The 22,992-nt window shown below is 46.3% G+C and overlaps 1 protein-coding gene across 3 annotated transcripts in view; it reads left to right on the top strand.

Annotated features, from left to right (window-relative positions):
• The window catches only part of LOC144124405 (alkaline phosphatase-like), a 257,620-nt gene that overhangs the window by 12,617 nt on the left and 222,011 nt on the right, over window positions 1-22,992 (top strand). For 2 of the 3 annotated variants that reach the window (XM_077657033.1, XM_077657031.1), the window contains exon 2: window positions 18,149-18,358. The exons of the other annotated variant lie outside the window; for it this stretch is intronic. In XM_077657033.1, the coding sequence (XP_077513159.1) occupies window positions 18,149-18,358 (210 nt within the window). The remainder of the gene's footprint in view (window positions 1-18,148; window positions 18,359-22,992) is intronic. 3 annotated transcript variants of the gene reach the window in all.

Raw genomic sequence — 22,992 nt, 5'->3', positions numbered from 1 at the left:
AAAAGTATCAAGTGTTCAGTCGCGTTTCCTCCTCCTCTCCACAAGCATCGCACAGCGTGTCTTGTGGTACCTGACTCTATATGTCTTAGCCCGCAAAACTCCCGTCCTGGTCTCAAACAACAAAGAGCTTCCCCTACAATTATCAGATCTTTAATTTAGTTGGAAATTTGCTGCTTAAAGATCCTGTATGTTCCCAGTCCCGATTTCGTCAGCATCCCTGTCTTCCACAGAGCTCTCTGTTTCTTTAACCTTTTTCTTAACCGATAATTGCTGATTTGCCCCCCTACTGCTGTCCAGATATTTGCTTGTCAAATTTCTAGTCCGCTTTCTTCATTTCGTGTCAGCATTCCTTATGTAGAGGTATCTGAAAACTTTCCTACCCACTGCTTTTCCCCCATTTTTCTCAATATTTCCTCAAATGTTATCTTACTGCTAGCTTCTTTGCTCTCGAACGACGCCCATCCCATATCACCCTGTATCCCCTTATTTGGTGTATTGCCATGTGCACCCAAAGCTAGCATCCCTACGCCGCGTCGTTTGATTTCTAACCTTGCTTGAACATCTGGTATCATGCACAGGACCGCATTGCCGAAAGTCCGACTAGGAACCATCTCTCCTTTCTGATCCGTATTACAACTTCATACCTACTGTAATTCCTCAGTGCCCTATTTTTCATGAAAGCTGCATTCCTACTAACGTTATTCACTACATATTTTTCATGCTCTGTGAGATACTCAGCACCGTAATTCATCCACATCCCAAGGTACTTGTACTCATCCACTACTTCTAGCGCGAACTCCTGTATTCTATGCTCGCTGCCCTCATTAATAAATATCATGACTGCAGATTTTTCCTTACTAAACTTGAAACCTAATCTATCCCCCTCTGTACCAAAAATGTCTACCAACATCTGCAAATCTTCCTTGTTTTCAGCCATTCGCACTGTAACATCCGCGTACATTAGTCCCAATAGTACATAAGGTTTGTGTGTAGGCATTTTGGCGGGCTTTTACGCTGCGTAGTGCCGAAGGCTTTTGTGTAGGAATTTTGGCAGGCTTTTACATTGCGTAGTGCCGAAGGTTTTTGTATAGGAATTTTTGCGGGCTTTTCCGTTGAGTAGTGCCGAAGGTTTTTGTGTAAGAATTTTGGCGGGCTTTTACGTTGTGTACTCGGCCTGACGATGGGTCGGCAAGCTAGGAAAGTCAAGGTGGACGGGGAGTTAGTGCAGTGCCAGCAGTGCGACCGTTGGTGCTATTTAGAAGAAACCCAGTTCAGGACCTTAGCCGAGGCAGATGGGGCTAGCTTCGCGTGCAAGCTATGTAAGAGTTTTGAGGAGGCCGTTCGGACGTTGAAAGAGAAAAAGGGCAGCTAAGATCAAGGAACTCAAAGGGGACCTGAAAGATGAACGAGAGAAACGGATTAAGCTAGAAACTCAGGTCGCCGAGTCGCTTAAGAGGGAGGAGGCTAATGCCGACCTGTTGGAGCGAATTGTGGGCGAACTGAGAGGAGCGGGAAAAACGGGCCCAGCTTGAAGAGCAGGTAGAAGCGCTCAGGTCGCGGCCGGCAGGGCACCCTGGTTCGGAGCAGTGTCAAATGGGGGACGAGTCTCGACGATCCTACTGTGCTGTAGCGCAGCAGGCTTTCAGTGGGGAATATAGAGGTAAAAATGGCCACGGAGACTCGCGACAGTAGCATACGACGGCGGGAGAGACGGCTAGTGCGATCCGGAGGGCACCAGTCGCAGTTCGGAAGCGAACGGTTAGAGCGCAGGAGGGTTCTGGTAGTCGGTGACTCGAACGTAGCGAGGGTTGAGGGAGGCGTTTTGACGACAGTGAAGGCGGACAGGCGGGTGCAGGTGGAGGCGCAGTCAGGGTAGTACATGGTAGATGCAATGGCCAAAGCCCAGGAGGTGGTGGGGTGCGACATGGAAAGCGAACACCTTGTCGTTATACATGCTGGTCTCAACGATGTGCTGAAGGGGAGGTGCCAGAATCTCGAGAAGCAGTGAGAAGTGGGGATGCGTAGGCCTAGAGGGCATCTGATATTGTTCATGTGACCATATGCACAATCCCAGAGGTCTAGAGGCAGGCTAGCGAAACGGAAAGGAGGGCCGTTGAAGCTTACCGTGTAATTAGGTTAATGAGTCGACGACTAGGATCCGTGGTAGTGGAAGTTAACAGTTAAGTTTACGAGGTCAACCCCCACCCTTTTGCACAGCTTGGCATTCACTACGGTGGTGCCACTGGCAAGAGGTTGGGTAGTAGGTTAGGTCACCAGGCAACAGCATTTTTGGGAGGACCCAGAGATCTGAGACTCCAGTGAAGAGGAGGAAGAACCAAGATCAAAGGGACGATGGAACCATTGGAGAAGAAATAGACACAAGCGCCAGGGCCAAGTTAATTCAGATATAGATTGCATTAACATGCAAGTTGGCAGGAATAGAATGATTTGGGATGAAATAGAAGAACAGTTAAGGCAGGAGGAATTAATGGTATATGGTTTAGTGGAAACGCATCTTAGAGACATGGAGCAGCCACACTGTAACCCAGACTACGCATTGGAATATAGCAATAGAACAGAGGGCAGCAGAAAGCGGGGTGGAATAGGGGCATTCATTCATAAAAGTATGAATTTCCAAAGGGTTAAACTGGGATGCCAGGAACATTTATGGCTAAAAGGAAAAGAGGAAGGTGAGCAAACACTCATTGGCTTTGTATGCCTGTGGACCGGAGGTAATGCCAAAGAGGAAAACAGGAAAATGTTAGAATGTATTGCAAGCGACATTGATGAGCTAGGAGGGTAGGGCAAGATAATTATATTAGTCGACATGACGCGCGTATAAAAGACCTGGATGGGTACACAGATTCGACCGAAAGCATGCTGCAGGATATGTGTGGCAGGCATCGTTTAGATGTATGCAACAGTACCGAGAACAAGCAAGAGATTATAGCGCAGAGTAGGCAGGACACAGAAGAAAGGAACAACACGAGCCCTAACTTCCAACAAATTTTATTTCACACATGCAACATATATATACATCAAAGACACGTCATCACTTGTGCTAACAGTACCGTTGCCTCAGAAACGAGAGTTCTTTATCATATAAAAAGATAGGGGGAGTGCTTACACATGTCTCGCCCGAAGCATTTATCCTTTCAGCTTCAATTATTAATTATGTGGTCATGTCGCTACTTTTTGCTAGCACCGCAGTTTTTTTTTTTTTCAAAAATTGGTTTGCACGTTTTAGATGCGCATGAACGAATGTGGTCAACAAGTGATTTTTCTTTCCCGTTCTTGACGTCGCGTGCGTGTTCGATCAATCGCTGATTGAGGCACCTCCCCGTCTGGCCGATGTAATGGCCCCCGCACGATAAAGGTATTTTGTATACGACACCGTCAAAGCATGTCACATACGGCTTCTGATGACGAGTCGTGTATCCACGTGTTCTGTTGTTGTTGGTTTTTCCAATCTTGCACATTGAGGCAAGTTTCTTTGGTGCCGAAAATACGACAGTTGCGTTTGCGCGCTGTATAGTTCTTTTCAGATTGTGAGAAATCTGATGCAAATATGGCAATACAATAAAGCGTTTCCTTTCACCGAGCATCAGGGCCGGTTGGCATTGATCTTCAGTTTTCTTAGAAGCTTCTCGGCAATAGACACCTGGACATCGTCGGGGTACCCAGCATCAGTCAGCCTTTTGGTCTACTCCTTAAAACTTTCATATAATCCTGTGCGTACATGATTTTCTCAGGGAGTTCTGAAAAGACATGTTGACGATAGCTCTTTTTACTGAAATGAATGGCTGCGCAAATCAGGACACAGACAAGAAAGAGACACCACAACATGCGCATCTGTGCCCTGATTTGCGCAGCCGTTCATTTCATCATGCACCAACTCGCCCCTCAGGCCGTTATTCTGCTGTTTTTACTGGTTTGGAGTGTGCAGAATGACAGGGTAATATATGCTTGTTACTACGAGGCTAGTAGGTCCAGCAAATATGACTAGGATGAAAGATGAAGTTGAGGTCTAAAAATCTGATAGTCATTTACTAGAAATTCAGTGGTTAAAACAAATGGTTCAAAACAATCCTTCATGATTGATAAAATGCCTATTGCCTTTGACTTTAGTGAGCCAGAGTCACTGTGAACAGGGATTAGGAAATCATCAACAAATCTAATGATTTCCAGAACGTCCTTACCTTTAAGGCGACTAATAGCAGTCTTGTCAAGTTGGGATAGAAACAAGTTACTTAAAACCGGGGCCAAGCATGATGCGACACATATTCCATCGTTTTGAAGGTACGGTTTTCCTTCCAGTTTATAAAGGTTTATAAAATGGGATACGTTCATAAAGTGTAGAAGAGGGGCATCCTATTTGAATTATGAGAAAATTAGAAGAAAGGGTGCCCAATGGATGTCAAAAGTAAATAAAAAGGATAGAAAAGCAGCTCAAAAATTCTGGAAACATTTAAGTGCAATGACTAATAAGACTAGGCTAGAGCAAAGGTCTATTGTTAAAGATCAGGGTATTCGACTAGAAGGCGATGAAGCAATGAAACACATAGGAACAAGGATGACAGAAAACTTGAAAGAAAGAAATGTTGCACATAATTTATCGAAGGAGGATAGACAAGGTTACTGCAATAGCTTTACTTGGGCAAAGCGAGTGGTAAAGGGCAGAGAAGAAGGTTCCTAGTGGCACGTCAACAGGACCAGATTTTATTCCGATTATATTAATAAAGAATATAGGACCAAAATCCAAGCAAACGTTAATACAGGGAGTGAATAAAGTGATAGTGGATGGCAAAGTCCCCGGTGAATGGCGATCAAGCACAATGAACATGATATGCAGACTGCAAGCTAGGGTGGAGAACAAGGGGCTTCTAGGGGAGCTACAAAATGGGTTCTGGAAACAAAGGAGGTTGGAGGACAATCTGTTTTCATTAACGAAGTCCATAGAGATTGCTGAAAAGGAGCACAGGCCCCTACGGCTAGCATTTCTGGATATTAGGGGAGCCTACGACAACGTTAATCAAGAATATTTGTGGGGCATACTGGGCAGATTGGATGTGGAAGATGGAGTAATTGAACATTTAAAAGATATATATAAAGGTAACAGAGTGCTTTAAAATACGAAGAGACGTATCAGGGCCTGTAGAGATACCGCGGGGGCTTAGGCAAGGATGTGTTCTGCCTCCTTTGTTTTTCCTGTTGCACCTGCAAGGGTTAGAGACCAAGCTAGAGAGGAGCGGACTAGGCTTCAGACCAAGCTAGAGAGGAGCGGACTAGGCTTCAACCTTTCCTTTTTCATGCAAGGAGAATGGATTGAACAGTCATTACCGGGACTAATATACGCAGGTGATATTGTGCTAACGGCTGACAACAAGGAATATCTGCAGGAGTTAATATAAATATGTGGTACAAAGGGAGATAGATTAGGTTTCAAGTTTAGTAGGGAAAAATCTGCAGTCATGATATTTAATGATGAGCGGGGCGAGCATAGAACATAGGAGTTCATGCTAGAAGTAGTGGATGAGTACAAGTACCTTGGGAAGTGAATGAATTACGGTGCTGAGTATCTCACAGAGCATGAAAAATATGTAATGAATAAAGCTAGTAGGAATGAAGCTGTCATGAAAAATGAGGCACTGTGGAATTAAAATAGGTATGGAGTGGTAGGAGGGATCTGGAATAGGGTGGTGGTTCCTAGTCTGACTTTCGGTAAGGCGGTCCTGTGCATGAGACCAGATGTTCAAGCAAGGTTAGAAGTGAAACAACGCGGCGTAGGGAGGCTAGCTTTGGGAGCTCATGGTAATACGCCTAATCATGGGGTACGTGGTGAAATGGGGTGGGCGTCGTTTGAGAGAAGAGAAGCTAGCAGTAAGATAGCATTAGAGGAGCGATTGAGAAAAATGGGGGAAAAGCAGTGGGCTAGGAAAGTTTTCACATACCTGCACATAAGGAATGTTGACGCGAAATGAAGAAAGTGAACTAGAAAATTGACATGCAAATCTCTGGACAGCAGTAGGGGGGCAAATCAGCAATTATCGGACGAAATGAGCACTGGGGACATACAGAATTTTTAAGCAGGAAATTGCCAAAGAAAATATCTATGATAATTGTTGGGGAAGCTCTTTTTTGCCTGAGGCCAGAGCGGGAGTTTTGCCCACTAAGACATATGGAGTCAGGTACCACGAGATAGACACGTTGTGCGTTGCGTGCGGAGAGGAGGAAACGGTTGAACGCTTGATGCTTTTCTGTAAAGGGCTTCACCCTGCAGTGGAAAGCAGCGGGGCTGATTTATCCAAGCATTGGGGTTTAAGGACAGTGAAGCGAAAGTAGATTTTAGGCGGGTAGAAGTAAACAAGCGGAGGTTGTCTGGTTGGTGGCTAAAATCAAGAGAAGAGTAACATTTCATAAGTCATGGCTAGGTGGCTTGAGCAACCGCCCGATTTAAAGGGTTCAGCCTTATCCATCCATCCACCCTTCCATCGTAGCAGACCCATAAAATCGCGAAACGTGATGAGTAAGAGCTAACGCTCATGAAAGAAAGGTTGAAGGCTGGTCCGCTCCTTTCAAGTTTGGTCTCCAACCCTTGCACGTACAACATGAACAACAAAGCAGACAGAGGACATTCTTGCCTAAGCCCCCGCTGAATCTCTACAGACCCTGATACATTTTTGTCTCATTTTATAAGCACTCTGTTACCTTTATATATATATATATATATATATATATATATATATATATATATATATATATATATATATATATATATATATATATATATATATATATATATATATATATATATATATATATATATATATATATATATATATATATATATATATATATATATATATATATATATATATATATATCTTTTAAAAGATTAATTTCTCCATCTTCCACCTCCAATGTGCAAAGTATGACCCACAAATCCTCTTGAATAACGTTGTCGTAGGCTCCCCTAATATCCAGGAAAGCTAGCCATAGGGGCCTGTGTTTCGTTTCAGCAATCTCTATACACTGCATCAACGAAAACAGATTGTCCTCCAACCTCCTTTGTTTCCGGAACCCATTTTGTAGCTCCCCTAGCCCCCCTTCGTTCTCCACCCAAGCGTGCAGTCTGTCCTTTAAAATCTGCACCACCACCCTGTAAACCACAGATGTCGCTGTTAAGGGCGATTAGTTGCTTATGTCAGCTTTGTCCCCCTTTCCCTTATCTATCATGTTCATTGTACTTTATCCCCACTCATCGGGGGTTTGCAATCCACTATCATTTTGTTAACTACCTCTATTAATGGTTTATGGGTGTTTAAGGGGGGACACTGGTCTTAAAGCTATTTTCATTATTTCTATGCCAATAATAATGAAATTTAACTATATTGCCCAGTTTTTTGTGCTGATTTCAAATATGCCTTTCTTTTTTTTCTAAGCTAGTTATTACCCAATTTACATCACATTAATTAGTCATTAATTAGAACCTCACTACAATGAAAATGGCTCGGCAAAAATTAATTTTTTAACCATGGCTACATAGCCTAATGAATAGAGAATGCAATGTTCAAGGCAGTTTTTCCATTTTATCCATGTGTGTAATTTAATGAAACTTTGAACATCAACATTCAAAATGTGCTTGTCAAGCATTCTAAAGTTTGCAAAATCATTAATTTTTGAAGCCTGATAGGGGAATTCTGTCTTGAACATTGCAACCCCTGCACCTTAAGCTTCCTTTAGCAAAAAAAATTACATCTCTATCTGCTCTAGATGCAGAGATATCATTGTCCCAAAACAGCCGGGTGGCAAGAATTTGCAAATTGAGAAAAATGAGAAAAACCCAAATGGGCCACAATTTATTGAATATTCATGATGATATCTGCATATTTATATTTCCTGGGGGCTAATAAGCACCAGGCATGTAGTCTGACTGCTGCTTGTGGGTAGAGTGCCGCTTTTGCAGCGCCCGTTGCACACTTGCAGAAGAGGCCCGTTTGCGCATAGACTCGGTTGTTCGTCGCCTATCCTTCTCAGCCATCCTCTTCCTGTTACTTAGGCCAAGGTTAATGTCCAGCTGACTGAGTATTTGGGAAGACGCTTGAAGACTGCCTGCATTGAAACGGACAACAGCCTCTGCAACAGCGGCTTGAACCGCAAATAATGATGCATGGCGCTCCTTTGGTGCCAGTGACCATATTAGCGAGTGCAAACTCTCGTTGCTGTTTTGAGTTTTTCCTCGCTGGCAACGCTCCAGCAGCTTTCGGTCTGCCAAGCGCTGATATATTGGCAATAGTGCCTTGCACACATGCAATGGCAAGCTATATCTGTGCTTCGGAGTGGGCTCTCCCTTTGCTGCGGCAGCATTTTGGCGGCACCATGAGCTTGGGCCCATTGGGCACAGGCTGTGATTTGACACATTATCATTTGATGTAACGTGGTGATACGTGGCCATCACTGCCTGCTGCATTGCTTCGACATCTCCGGTGTGAGACTTCAGAGCCCAGCTGTAGTATGCAGTCAACTTGTTCACAAGGTCGCCCGTGAGCTTGCCTTTGCCACTGAGGCTCTCTGTTCCCTCGCCTTTGTGCTTAGCAATCACATTGCGCAGGGCCGTGCCCATGCGTTTTTGCACATGGTTAGTGCAGTCCTCTTTCTGCACTTTTATAAAACCATACACATCAGCCTCCTGCAGTGCCAGAAATGTGCGGCTATCTCCATCACACAAAACTGTCGTGTATCGAAGGCCATGTTTCTCTAATGACCTTTGAAACATGCAAGTGCAGCCTGCACTTCCATCTCGCCAGATTTTTTTTCCGTGTTTTTCTGACACCTGTGGCTGCTCTTCCATGCCTCATACGATGGGTCACTTTCCGTAGGCCCGCGCTTGCACCCCGCACAGAAGTTGCTGAACACAACATAGTCTAGTACAAGTCCAGTGAACAGCTCAATCACTGCTGCCACACCGATGTGCGATGAATGACCCCGGGTCATCCACGAACCGTCGAACGAGACAGCGATATTTCCAGGGTGGTCCAAGTGCAACTCTGTGTAGAGCTCGCGAACGGAATGGGCGCTGTCCATCATCACTTTTTCGGCTGCGCGTGTTGTCGCGGGCGTCAGCTTGTTTTTCATGTAACCTTGCCAGGTTTTACTGTGAAGCCCTCTATGGGAGATATTCATTACTGCAAAGACATCGTTCAGTGCGGTTTGCCGATTTCCCGTACTTTGCATTGCCCGTGCAGCAAGAATATTAACAGTAAATGGACTTATTTTTTGGCTCCCTTGAGCGCGCGGTGAACTCCACGCAGATGAAATCTCGCCGCAGTTCACGCACAAGAGAGTGAGCCTCACGGCTAAACCGTATTCACGATCACCTTTAGAAACGTCCACGTTTCCGCCACACACCTTGCACTTGACGGCACCAACGGCACTCAGCAGTTCGGTGAAAGATTCCAGATTCACAACAGTGAACGCAGTATCGTGTACACTGCCGTTGGCGTCTCGAAGCGGGCGATCGTCGCAGTTGCCGATGAAATCCTGTTTCCTCTGCGTTGCTGAAGTCGAATCGAGAGCTTGTAGCTTTTCTTTAGCTTTCGCTTCGATTTCGAGCAATTCCGAACGCTGTAGCATCCTGGTGTCGCAGCGTATGCGGCCGCTGTGCGTAGCTGTCGCCGAGCTCGTTAGGCTTACTTCGACGTCCGCTGACGCCGCTTCACTGGCCGCTGGCTCTTGCGCATTATCGGTGCTTTCCGATGATGCAGGACGTGAAGGAAGGTTGTTGACTCGCTTATTTCTTTTCCTCTGACCGAACTTGTGCCGCGAGTGGAATTTAATCGGCGACATCGTTGTGCGTCGGTCTCGCTTCTTTCAACAAAATGGCGCCGGGGACGCGTCTGCCAGCGACCAGCAGCAAGCCTAGCAGACGAAGCATGCGAGAATCCGCCAATGGGAGGGCTCGTTTCAGTCACGTGCTCATATCAGCGAATCGGACCTCGCGCTTTTTTTGTTGTTTGTGCTTCTTTTTCTCCGCGGCCATTCAGGGAATGCAAGCACAAGCGGCGGGAAATTGAAGCGTAGAGAGTCTTCTTTCAAACGAGACCAAGATGGCTGCGATCGGCGCGCTGAGACGAGCGTTCCGCGGAGTAGAAAATGCACCGTTTTTATCGTCTGCTCATGCACAAAATCGGGTGACGCGGTGATTTACATTTCGTAATACGGCAAAAATATTGATTTCTGGGAGACAAAAATTTGTGAAACTGGAGATTAATAGTTGTAGATTCCGAAAATGCCATTTTCGAAAATTCGACTTTTTGGTCATTTTTTGGTCCCAAAGACCCGTGTCCCCCCTTAACGTCCCAAAGCGACTCAGGCTATGAGGAACGCCGTAATGGAGGGCTCCGGAAATTTCGACCCCCTGGGGATCTTTAACGTGCACTTAAATCGCACAGTGCACGGGCCTCTAGAATTTCGCCTCCATGGAAATTCGACCACCGCGGCCGGGATCGAGCCCGCATCTTTCGGGTCAGCAGCCGAGCGCCGTAACCACTGAGCAACAGCGGCAGCCTACTGCCTCTGTTAATTCAACTTTGGTACAAGGCGCGAACACACACAGAATACAAGGAAGGAAACGGGACAAAGCGCCTCCTGTTTCCTTCCTTGTATTCTGTGTGTGTTCGCGCCTTGTAGCAAAGATAAATTGTGACCAACTCGCCCAAGAAGACGTTCTTTTAAGCCTCTATTAATGTTTGCTTGGATTTTAGTCCTAGCTTCTTAACTAACATAATCGGAAAACCATCTGGTCCTGTTGACGTGCCACTAGGAACCTTCTTCTCTGCCCTTTCTCACTCTCTTTGTTCAAGTGAAGCAACTGCTGTAAAATGTTTATACTCCTTCGATAAATTATGTGCAACATTTCTTTCTTTTTTTCTGTCATCCTTGTTCCTATGTGTTTCATTGCTTCAACCCCTTCTAGTCGAATAACCTGTTGTGTAACCTTTGCTCTAGCCTTCTCTTATTACTCATTGTATGTAAATGTTTCCAGAATTTCTGAGCTGATTTAGCATCCTTTTTATTTACTTTTGACATCCATTGGGCACCCTTTCTTCTAATTTTCTCATTAATCAAATAGGATGCTTTCCTTCTACACTTTATGAAGGTATCCCATTCTCTGTCTACTTCAACTTCTGGTTCCCCCCTCTTCTTGGCATATCTGTGTTACATGGTCGCTTCCTGACGTTTCTCTATCGCCCTCTTGACCTCCTCATCCCACGAACTCTTGGGTTTGCGTCTTTTCCCTTTGGCTTGACTCGCACCTTAGCTAGCTCTAGCTGAAGTAATGAGTTAATTTGGTATAAGTTCATTCTTGAGAGTATTCAAGAGCGCCACCCTCGTCCATAGCGACGGACGTAGCACGTCCTGTATTACCGCGAGTGTGACGTGGAACGTCATCTAATGGCGAGGGCAGAAACTGTGCGAGAGCCCTCTTATGCTGCGAGAACCTAGGCCCCCGTTTAGCTATTGGCAGACAAGGCAAAGGAAATATGGGGCTCGAATGTTTGTGTTTTTATTAATTTGTAAAGCTGGTTAGTGGGAGAAAAAACTTCGATTAATATGTCGGGTAAAGAAAATTACGCACGCACACAAATATATATATGTTTAGTTTATTTTATCGGGTTTAACGTCCCAAAGCGACTCAGGCTATGAGAGACGCCGTAGTGAAGGGCTTCGGAAATTTCGACCACCTGGGGTTCTTTAACGTGCACTGACATCGCACAATACACGGACCTCTAGAATTTCGCCTCCATCGAAATTCGACCGCCGCGGCCGGGATCGAACCCGCGTCTTTCGGGCCAGCAGCCGAGCGCCATAACCACTCAGCCACACAAATATATATATATATATATATATATATATATATATATATATATATATATATATATATATATATATATATATATATCGTCCTTTATAAGCCGCCGCGGTGGCTGAGTGGTTATGGCGCTCGGCTGCTGGCCCGAAATACGCAGGTTCGACCCCGGCAGCGGCGGTGGAATTTCGATGCAGGCGCAATCCTAGAGGCCCGTGTACTGGCAACGTCAGGGCACGTTTAAGGACCCCAGGTGGTCGAAATTTCCGGAGCCCTTCGCTACGGCGTCCCTCATAGCCTGAGTCGCTTTGGGACGTTAAACCCCCATAAACCATATCGTACTTTACTTGACGCCCCGGCGTAGGGCCAGCCTTCGTGAGCAGTAGCTGACCTGCAGAACCTGACCTGCAGGCAGGTTCTTAAATTTATAAGCTTATGTTATCACTATCTGATCTAAAGACGGCGGATATGAACGAAAAAAACGCCAAGTTACAATGGCGTCAAAATCATGCAATCGCAAAAGCGCTGATGTTGCTTTTATAGGTCATCTGAAAAATCAACAAAACATATACATGTGGTGAACTTATAAGGTGCAGATGATGTGGAGGACATGCATGCGTAAAAGCGTGCGGTACAACGACATAAGAAAAGGGACACGAGGATATGCTGCATTCTGGATGACGATGCAAAGTCAGCGGTGTGTATAGATCCGATGAAATGAATAAATCAACGCGCAAATGTAATTACTGACAGTGGCTGCATTCACAACTCACACGTTTTGTTTGAAGTTTAATGGGGATTTAACTTCCCAAAGCGACTCAGGCTATGAGGGACGCCGTACGTAGTGAAGGGCTTCGGAAATTTAGACCACCTGGAGTTCTTAAACGTGCACAGACATTACACAGTACACGGGCCTCTAGAATTTCGCCTCCAGCTAAACTGGACCGCGGCGCCCTGGATCGAATTTGCGTCTTTCGGGTCAGCAGCCGAGCACCGTATCCACCGAGCCACCGCGGCGTCCCCACACGTTTTGTCTGGTTATGTGTAATATTGGGAACTTGTCATATGTACATATGGGGATATGTGTGTATATATATATATATATATATATATATATATATATATATATATATATATATATATATATATATATATATATATATATATATATATATATATATATATATATATATATATATATTCCCATATACATATTCCAAACAAACATATGGGAGTATGTATGTTGGGAACTTGTCAGTAAGGTTACACAAGATAAGAAAAGAAGAAGGAATGAATCCAAAACAAATTAGCTAAGTGAATCGACAAGAGGCTGGCGAAGAGCGAACAAGCTTTATTAACAGTTAGTGGCTTTTATGGCCAGCGACGTCACCGAAACCACTGCCGATAACAAATCCTAGCTTGTTCGGTCACGGCCGGTCTCGAGAGGAGCGCGCGCTCTCTCTTACGGCCTGTGCAAGAGGGGCAGTTGCGACCTATCACCGAATCTCTCCGGCGGCGCTGCGAGCCAACCCTCTCCGCTTGAAGAGAGCCGCTGAGATGTTCGCTGGAGGCAGCCTCGGCGCGCGCTGGTTCTGACACCTTGCACATGTTACTGAACGGCTGCTCCCAGCGTTAAACAAGGACTTGGCAACTGTGTCTTATGCAGCCATCGCTATATATGCATTCAAAGGAGGGAAGTAGTAGATGGATCTCAAAACATTGAAGTTGGCATGCAATGATGGCGCATAGCTCGGCTGGATTCTTTGGGACTGGCTCGAGTAAAAGCGAAGAAAGGTATTTTAGCAAAAACCAGGGTTAGGAAACATTGATTTTCATCTCTAAGGCCGGCACAGTGTCTGTCGGTACTTCAATATGTATTCTGACAATAATAGCGTTTGCCTCTCCAATGCGTTCAAACGCACCTGTTAAATCTATTCGCACTGCACGAAACACAATAGATAAGACAGATCATTTGCTCTTTGAAACTCTGACAACGTTTCCAATACTTAAAAGAACTTACAGCAATAAAAAGAACTGCTTGTAATGAATTATACAACATTGTCGTGTGACTGACAGTTCCGAGTGAGGTCGTTCAGACCCTGAAATGCTTTCGCGTTGGTTTGTGGATAAACCCAGAAGGCTTGTCATTTTGGTCTGTCAATTTCTTTTTGTAATTGACGAGAAGAATTCAGAGAAACTTTTCAGAGATGAGATGTACTAAGCGTTTGGCGTGGCTCCTGTCAACAGCTTCCGGGTAGCATAGGAGGGAGAATCTTCAAGATTTAGCTCAACAATTAGTTGCAAGGTTTCAAGAATATTTGATCGTGGGAGATCCTTGAACATCTTTTCAAAAAACGTCGAAATAACTTCCAAGAGAGCTAGAAATTCTGGCTTTGGATAGTGCAGTTCACCATTCTTCTGGGCACGCAGATGTTTGTAAAGGGGGCTGCTAGTCTTGTTCGTCGTCACAAGTATAACGCAAGCATCACACCCAAGATCAATGATAAGTTTGGCAATATAGACGCCTACGCATACCAAGCCTGAATAAGCAACAGACGCAGGCGGAACTCGAAGATGTGCTCGCAGGGCTTTCAGTTCAAGTACATCTTGGGGAACAGAGGCGGCCACTTCTTCAGCGTCTTCACCTTGATTAGTGGCTTCTTTCGATGACAGGGCTTTTTTCTTTACAATGTAATCCAGAGCTGCTGTAACGGCTCTTGCGTCCAGCGCGTCGTTACCTCCGCACATAAAGCGCAATTTTCCGCACAATGCCTCGACAGGATCACTGTTGAACTTTCTAGTGAGAACGTAGTTGACGCCTCTTCTCGGTAGAAATTGAGTTACCTCCACTGTGGATTTCGTGGTGAAAAAGTAGGGCACTGTACGTTTCCTCTGTGAAGTTTCGAACGCCAGTGGCGATGGAACAGTATTAAAATTCTTCACGTAGCTGGAAAACTCAGTTTGCAGCCACAGTAACCGGCCATCGTCTTCCTTGGAGATGGACATTTTGCAGTCACTTCCCTTTTAGGTTGTGTCGTGAATGTCGAACCATTTCTTCATCATTTTCATGAACTAGATCACAGATGTTGCGTCCTTGAAAGCAAAGAGAATGGAGCTTACTCGCGAGTTCTGCTGGAGGTGCTCCAGAGCCGCGGTGACTTGGGGCGAAAACACCTGCACGGCGCGTAGCATGTTCATTTTCTCAAGGTTTGACGGATACACATGCTTTCGTGTCAGATTTCTGGCCAACTTTACCGTCATTTTCTTCTGGTGCTCATACAGTTTCTGCGCAAATGCACCGCTGATGACGTCAGTGCCGTCTGTGAGCTCCCGTTCCAAAAATTAGCTGCGGACATTCTTGAAACCATGGCAAGGATCGAAGCTTAAAAAAATTGCTCTTTCATCGTGCTGAGTATGCTTCACTATAGTTGACAACGAACCGTTCCCCATGTGCTGAAACATAGTTCTGTTGGCTGAGTAGTTATCCGTAACGATACGAATGACTACAAAGCCGCATTCCTCAGCTGCAGAGATGACGTCCTTCGTCCACGCATACAAGTCTCTCCCGCTGAGCTGCTTTGTAAAGTAATATGAACATGGTATCTTGTACGAGATGACCACTCCGTGGAGCACGAAACATAGCACTCGGTTAGCAAGCGTTTCGTTCTTGGTACGTGGCGCACCGTTTCCTGGCTTGTCTCTGATCCCAAAAACCACTCGGATTTCCGATCATATATGCACTTCAGCTTTATTGCTGCTTCATCGATTATTAATGAAGCCATGTGCTGTTTGTGGCTGAGAAGGGAAGCCTCGTGCATTACCCTTTCTTTCATGGCGTAACTCATTCCAGAAGACGTTGAGCTGGGATCAAAGTAGCGCTGCAGTGTGCACTTATGTGGCAGTGTTAGCAGAGTAGTACGGGCATGATCATAACCCTTCGGCGAAAGAAATCGCCATATGACGCACACTCTGATTACTTCTTCGGGATAAGACTGGAATTTCTTCTTATATCCGTCGATTTGGTGAAGCAGGAAGACAGCCTTTTTCTCCCCCTTTTAAGCGCCTGAAGCACAATTTTTAAGAGATGAGTAGCTCTTGTCGTCGCGATATGCGGATACCACCTTCCTTTCTGCTTCTAGTTGCTGCTGTGCTTTTGAGACCTTGGAGCGATAGTACGCTACCTGTGAACGAAGCCTCGCTGTCGTTAAAGGGTATCGGCTAGCTCACTGCGCATCGTTCTTTGTTGTTTGCTTGGATATAGTAGCCATCTGCCTGGTTTCATCTTCCGGCGACTCTAACGATGCATGCTCGCAATTTTCCGGCTCTGCCTTTCGTTTTGCTGGCTTCCTGGAAGGAGCAATGTCTCTGAGCTTTAGGGTCCTGCGTGCTTTCTTCGCACTGGGTGCTAGGTAAGAAGGATACCCTTCAAATACAGTTGGAACCACACCGAGAACCGGTTTTCTTATTTTAGAATCACTTACGTAGTCACTCGCCAAGAAATGCTTGCTGCATACTGTAGTCGAGGGTGATTTGTCATTAATGACGGGATTCTCCCGAGAAATGTTTTTTTTTGCCATTTGGTGCACAGTTCCTGGTCCTGGAAACTGGTGAAACGACACACCGGGAGTCTTTCCGGACCGCGATTGACGAACCGGCACACAACAGTACACCATAGCCACACTATAGCGAAGCTTCACTTTACAAGTTAGTGAGACGAGTATCCATGAGAAGTCCGACGCAGAAGCTTAGTGGGGAAGGTGACCCTGTCAGCATGGCGAGCGAAGCATGAGGCAGGCGTATTGATGACCACGTGGGAAGCCTTTCGGTCACACGTTTAAGCACAGCGACAAAACCAGCACGTGAAAAAATGGGCCCGCGCGCTTGGCGACTTGCTGCTCAAAAGCTCAAAACCGGCTCCGGCGCCCCCGCAACAAGGGTTGGCTCGCTGCGCCCTCTCGCGGAGATCAGCGGTGGAGCAGCGCAGAAAAAAATGCATTGTCCCCTTGGCGCCTGCTCAGGCCGTAAGGAGAGTGCGAAAGCGCGCGTCAAGACCGGCCTTGGGTTGGTGGACCTAGTGTGAGGTAAGCACGGCAGGTGTCGGTAGCGCATGCGGGTTCGCAACAATTCTTCCCCCTTAAGGAGCGAAGCGGTCGGCGGGCCGCGGCTTGGGTTTCGACTTACGCTGTGTCACTTCAGCGCCGTCGTCTCATTTGTACGGTCGTCGGCTTGGCTGTCTGGCGGAGTTTTAACAAGGCAGAAACTTGGGCTAGTTGGATATTGTTTGAACTCATATTCTCTAGCGCTTAGTGAACACAAGGGAGAAGAACACAAATACACAGGACGTACGCTAGTCTTCAACTGTCGTTTATTCGAAAAAACATTCAATATAAGACATCTCAATTTCTGATATTCACACACGCGCAGTAGCAACGCCACGTTTCAAGAACAACAATTCCTTTTTTGATAGATAAACAGATGGGTTGCTGACACATTTTGAACCTTCTTTATCAATGCACATAGCTTCGAAAATTTCCCGTTCCGATTGCGTTTTTAGTGTTCCTAGAAAGCTTGTTTTATCAAGATTGGTGTGCAGGGCGCAGGGTCAGGGTCCCTAGGGTACCGTTCCTGGCGGAGTTTTAACGTCCGTTCCTGCTTAAGACTGACTGTTCTACTGCCGTGAACTTGAGGCTGCAATTCTACCGATGCGCTGTCTTCAGCCGTTGATGTTTCGGTGGGTGCCTCGAGCTTGACCTCCGCTACTTCCACACTGGTCCTCTTAAGCTGGTCGAGGTGGCGCCGATATTGCTCCCCATCCGCTGTCTTTGCGGTTGTCTTGCGTGAACCCTCGGTGGATTCTACCGCGCCTTGTTTCCATTTGTCGCACGTTCCGCAGTTCTTGAACCAGATTTCCTTGAGCAGCGGTTATCCGCTGCTGCACGCACTTGCAGAAAGAAAGGGTGATGACGCGACATTGTGCAATAAACAGCGTGGCTGATATCCCAGACTCACGGAAGCCGGGGATTCCCGTTTGGCAGGGGAGTACGCCGATAATAAGAAAAAAGTGGTCTAGACGAGTTGGCATGGCGCTCTTTGGCCGTAGTTGCCCCTGCGCCATAAAAATTCATAATCATCATCGTCATAGACGAGTTGGCAAACTACCGTGCATATTTTGATTAAGCAGTGCTTCACAGTCCGTACCGCACTATGACAAATGCCATTGCTCTTCATATGTGGCCGGAAGGCCTCGCTAGTAAACTTCTGCCCGTTGTCCGTCCCCAGGGTCCTCGGCAAGCCGAAGCGGCTCAACGTCGTCTGTAATGCTTCAACTGTTTTTCTTCAAATGGCAGTGTCTTCATTGCATTTACCTCGATCCATTTGGTATGAGAATCAACCACAGTCATCACCATGTGACCTTCCAAAGGACCCGCAAAATCAACACGGATTCTAGACCACGGCTTCTCCGTTTCCGGCCAAGGAACGGGTTCTCGGGTAGGTGGCATGCTGCCCCATTGTATGCGCGTTAGACGTGTTTTGACCACCTTCTCAATGTCCTGATCCAGTCCTGGGCACCAGAATACAGAACGGGCCAAGTTCTTCATAGCCGTTACTCCTTGATGCGCGTCATGCAGCATACGCAGCATTGGTAGCCGCGCATTCTTCGGAATCACTGCTCGATGGCCCCATTACACAATTCTATGGCTGGACCTTAGTTCGTCCTTCCTGTGCAAGTATGCGCGTAAGGCTCCTGAGCGGGTTGCAAGTATCGTGGCCAGCCATTTTGAATATAATCGCGGACTTACGCTAGTTTGCTATCAGCCGCAGGCATCTTAGCCAAGTCGCTTGCTGAAAGCGGACCGCTGTCTTAGTGGTCGGTTAGAAGAACGTACTCAGGAGTGCCATCTTCTGCAGCCTAAACGTCGTATACCTACCGCAGAGGCAAGCGGCTGATGTTTTGGGCCGGAATCAACGCCTTCCCTGGCTTGAACTGTATTTTGTAGTTGTAGGCACTTATCAGGAGAGAACAACGCTGAATTCTTGCAGTGGCCATAGATAGAACGGGCTTGTCAAGGCTGAAGAGGCTATGGAGAGGTGTGTGATCTGTGACGAGCGTGAACCGATTCTCGAGCATATATTGCCGGCACTTTGTAACGCGGAAGACAACAGCCCATGCATCTATTTCAATTTGCGCGTTATTCCGCTCAGCAGGCGACACAGTTCGCGATCGGAACCCAACTGGCAGATCTTGCCCTCTTACTCTGTGGTATAGTACTGCGCCAACGCCACACGAGGATGCATCGGTTTCCAAGGTAAGGCGCTGACATGGATCGCAATGCACCAAAAACTTCGCTTCCTTTAGCAGCAGTTTGCTTCTTAGGAAAGCGTCATCTGGTCTCGCTCCTCACTACCAGTGTGGGTTCTTAGCAGTTCATGAAGCAGCTCCTGCACAGTAGCCAAGTTTCCCAGGAAATGCGTGGTAATAGGTTACGAAGCCCAAGAATGCCGGCAGTTCCTCTACACAGCTTGGCTTTGGCATCTGTGCTAATGAAGCTATGTCTTCCTTAGGCAACAATTCGTATGCACTTATACGATGTCCCAGAAATTAAATTCAACTTCTGCTTGCCTGAACTTGCATTTCTGCGTATGTAACATGACGCCGTGCTGCCGGAAACGTTCAAAAACTTTACACACCATCTCAGAGTTCCCGCGTTTCTCCGAGATTACCACATCGTCGAAGTAAGCTTGAACGCCCGGAATGCCCTGCAGAATGTCTTCCATGAGTCTCTGAAAGATAGGAGCAGAGCATCCACCAAAAGGAAGTCGATTAAAGCAACACAGACCTTTCTCACTGTTTAAAACCAATAACTTTCTGGTTTCCTCGTCAAGCGGCAACTGATTGTAAGCATCTTACAAGTCGATGGTGCTGAAGACCGTGTATGGATTGTGGCACTAGAATGGCCTATGTTCTACTGTGACTGAAAATGTGCATAGATGGTGAATTCTGGAGTGGACTGTGATGGGGACTGCGTGGAGTGATTGTGTGCATAGATGGTGACTGCGGGAGAGAATGAGTGCTATTATAAGAGACTGTGCGCATAGCGGGGTACATGCGACAGGCTTTAGGACATTGTTAATATAGAAGGGACGCTACGGTGGAGCAACTGTCGGCAGATAAAGCAAGGCTAACTCCACCCGTAGCATTCAACACCTCAACCTAACTCAACTCAACCCTCCCGTTTAGGTTGGCAAAAATATCCCGTATCCTTAGCAATGTGTACTGCTGCGTGACTCATGCAGCATTCGCGGTCATCTTGAAATCGCCACACAGTCGAATATAGCAATTCTTTTTGATAACGGGAACCAAAGGAGTGGCCCTCTCTGCACTGTCGACAGGCCACAGAATGCCTTTTTTAAATATTTGGTCTATTTGTTTCGACACTTGCCCTGCATTGCTTATGGCACAGGACGAAGTTTGCAGAATCACGGCTTCGCATTTTCATGCAACCGCAATTGAACTGCACGACCAGCAATGCGCCCCAGACACGGTGTAAACACAGAGATACAAATTCCTCTAACAGTGCGCTACCCTAAGGTTGGTGTGGAACGTTTTTCTCACCCGCAGCTGCATCGCAGACGATGCTCGCAACGGGCCTTCCGTTACGTTCAAATGCGCTGCTAACGTCTCGTCCACACAACTTCGGACAGGCAAACTGCAGCACGGTTAGCGTCGCTTCAAAAGTTTTTCCCGCGTACGGGACAGGAAGCTTCAGTTCACCCTTCACAGGAAGCTTTCCAGGAAAGAAATACAATAACACAGACGTCACGCGAAGTGCAGGCCAGACATACCGATGCTGGCAGTGTAGCTTTCACGTATTTATAGAGACCGACAAGCCGGTGTCTACTCGCATCTTGAGCGGAATTCAGCCCCACCAGAAGGTGCGAACCATGGGCTTGACCAAGTTAACAGACGCAGTGCACACACTTGTAGACAAAGCGCGCTGTCGCTCTCTGAAGAATGCTCTTGACAATGTCCCACTCGTGGTTGTTTCAATATCCACATTTTTATTCAATACACTTTTTTTAGCTACATGCTCTTTGCCTAGGCAGCGAAAACCCGGCGAAACTTGCACTTGGCTTTGTGCCCAGTGCTATCGCAACACGGACGAACGACATCGCTTAGTATAGACGAAGTATGCGGATGAGTCTTGTGGTCATCCGGAGTACACTGTAGCTTGCTTCTCACAGCATGAATGTTGCCATGGTCCTTTGTTCTATCCAATTATCCACGTTGAGGGCCTGTCATCTCTGCCGCTAAAGCTGCATCCTCTGCTTCCTTCAGCTCAAAGACGATTTTGACAAAAGATTCTACTGAACTCCAGCGTCACGCAGGCCGCAAATTGACTCGCGAAGTTGCAACTGTAGTCCATCTTCCAAATTGCGACATCGAAGTCCTTGGTTGTTTCGTCAGGACGCTGATTCCTCATGAAGAAATTGTAAAACTCCGCTATTTCATTGCCCTGTGGCGCAAAATGCTACGCCAGTGCATGAACCAGCTTCTCGTATAGGTAAGCTCCGGCCGGAGCGCAACGCCCCGTTTTTATGCCGACTGTTCCTGTACTCAAAGCTGCCGTTAGAAGCGCCCGTCGTTTCTTCGAGTCATCGATTCCGTAGGCTTCAAAATACGACTCCAGAAGTACTCAGTAGGCTTCCCAACTATCTGCCGGTTCGTCGAAACCCGGTCGTCCAGCTTGGGCCGCCATGGTGCTGGCAGTCGCCCGGCAGTGGGCCGATTCGTCGCCACTGAAGAGAATCGACAAGAGGTTGGAGAAGAACGAACAAGCTTTATTAACTGTTAGTAGCTTTTATAGCCTCTTGGCTAGTGACGTCACCGAGCCCATTGCCGATAACAGATAGCTTGATCCGTGAACCTTGTGTGTGAAAAGCACGCACGTTTCGGCAGCGCATGCGCGTTCACAACAGTTAGTATCGACAATAACATAACGTAATATAACGTACATTCAGTTATTTCAATAACTGTTTGAAAATTGGGTCCACAAACCACATTATTTGGATGACTATTTCATTCAATATTTGCGTTTGGGAGAAATGAATACTTGAATAAATTAATATGGCATTGATAACAATTTTGTGTTGTCTACTCTCTCCGGTATGTAATATGGCTCTTTCAAATCAATGCTTTCAGTAATACCGGTGCAGTCATTATACGTCATCGTCATCATCAGCTTGACTACACCCAATGTAGGGTAAAGGCCTCTCCCATGTCTCTCCAATTAACTCTGTCATTTGCCAGCTGCACCCATCGTATGTCCTTAAACTTAAGCTCATCAGCCCACCTAACGTTCTGCAGCCCCCTGCTACGCTAGCCTTATCTTGCAATCCGCTCTGCTACCCTTAAGAACCAGTGGCTATTTTGCCTTCGCATTACATGCCCAGCCCCAAGCCCATTTCTTTCTCTTAACTTTGACTAGCATGTCATTAGCACGCGTTAGTTCCCTCACCCACTCCCACCTATCATTTTTCTTTCCATAGCTCGCTGTGTTGTCCTGCAGATTTTTCTCCGGATAGCCTAAGACTTCCAACCAATACTGTCGCGAATTTCTGAGCCTTTTACATACATCGCAGGCGGCAGACGCAACATTCTAGTAGAAGAATTACACTTTCACTCTAGCAGGTGAAGTCATAAGTTCTTCCACTGTAGCGAGAAGCATCGCTAACAGCTCTCTGTGACGTCATCATATCTAGAATATTTTTGCAGCGAGATTTATTGCATAGTGCACAGCCGGAAAGCACTGGACAGGTGACTTTGGAAGAATTTAGAGGATCTCACAAGAATGTAGCACGTCAGACTACAGCTCGCGGTAGTTTCTTAAAGATGTCCACTAAACGGTCACTTTGCATGATTATATTATCATGTTTTTTTAAGAATCCCTGTTAAGCTGAGGGCCGATACCGAGTAGTTAAGACTAAATTAGTTTTTTTAGGTAGGTCATTTTCTTTCCGACACCAATGTCTCTCAGTCGTATGCGTCTCTTCGTTTCACGACGACGTCAGTTCTCTTTGCCAGATACTTCAGTTTCGTAAGAACACCAAAGCTATGCGCAATT

Source organism: Amblyomma americanum, chromosome 3, assembly GCF_052857255.1.
Source record: "Amblyomma americanum isolate KBUSLIRL-KWMA chromosome 3, ASM5285725v1, whole genome shotgun sequence".
Classification (NCBI taxonomy): Eukaryota; Metazoa; Arthropoda; class Arachnida; order Ixodida; family Ixodidae; genus Amblyomma; species Amblyomma americanum.
This window is presented reverse-complemented; position numbering and strand designations above follow the sequence as displayed.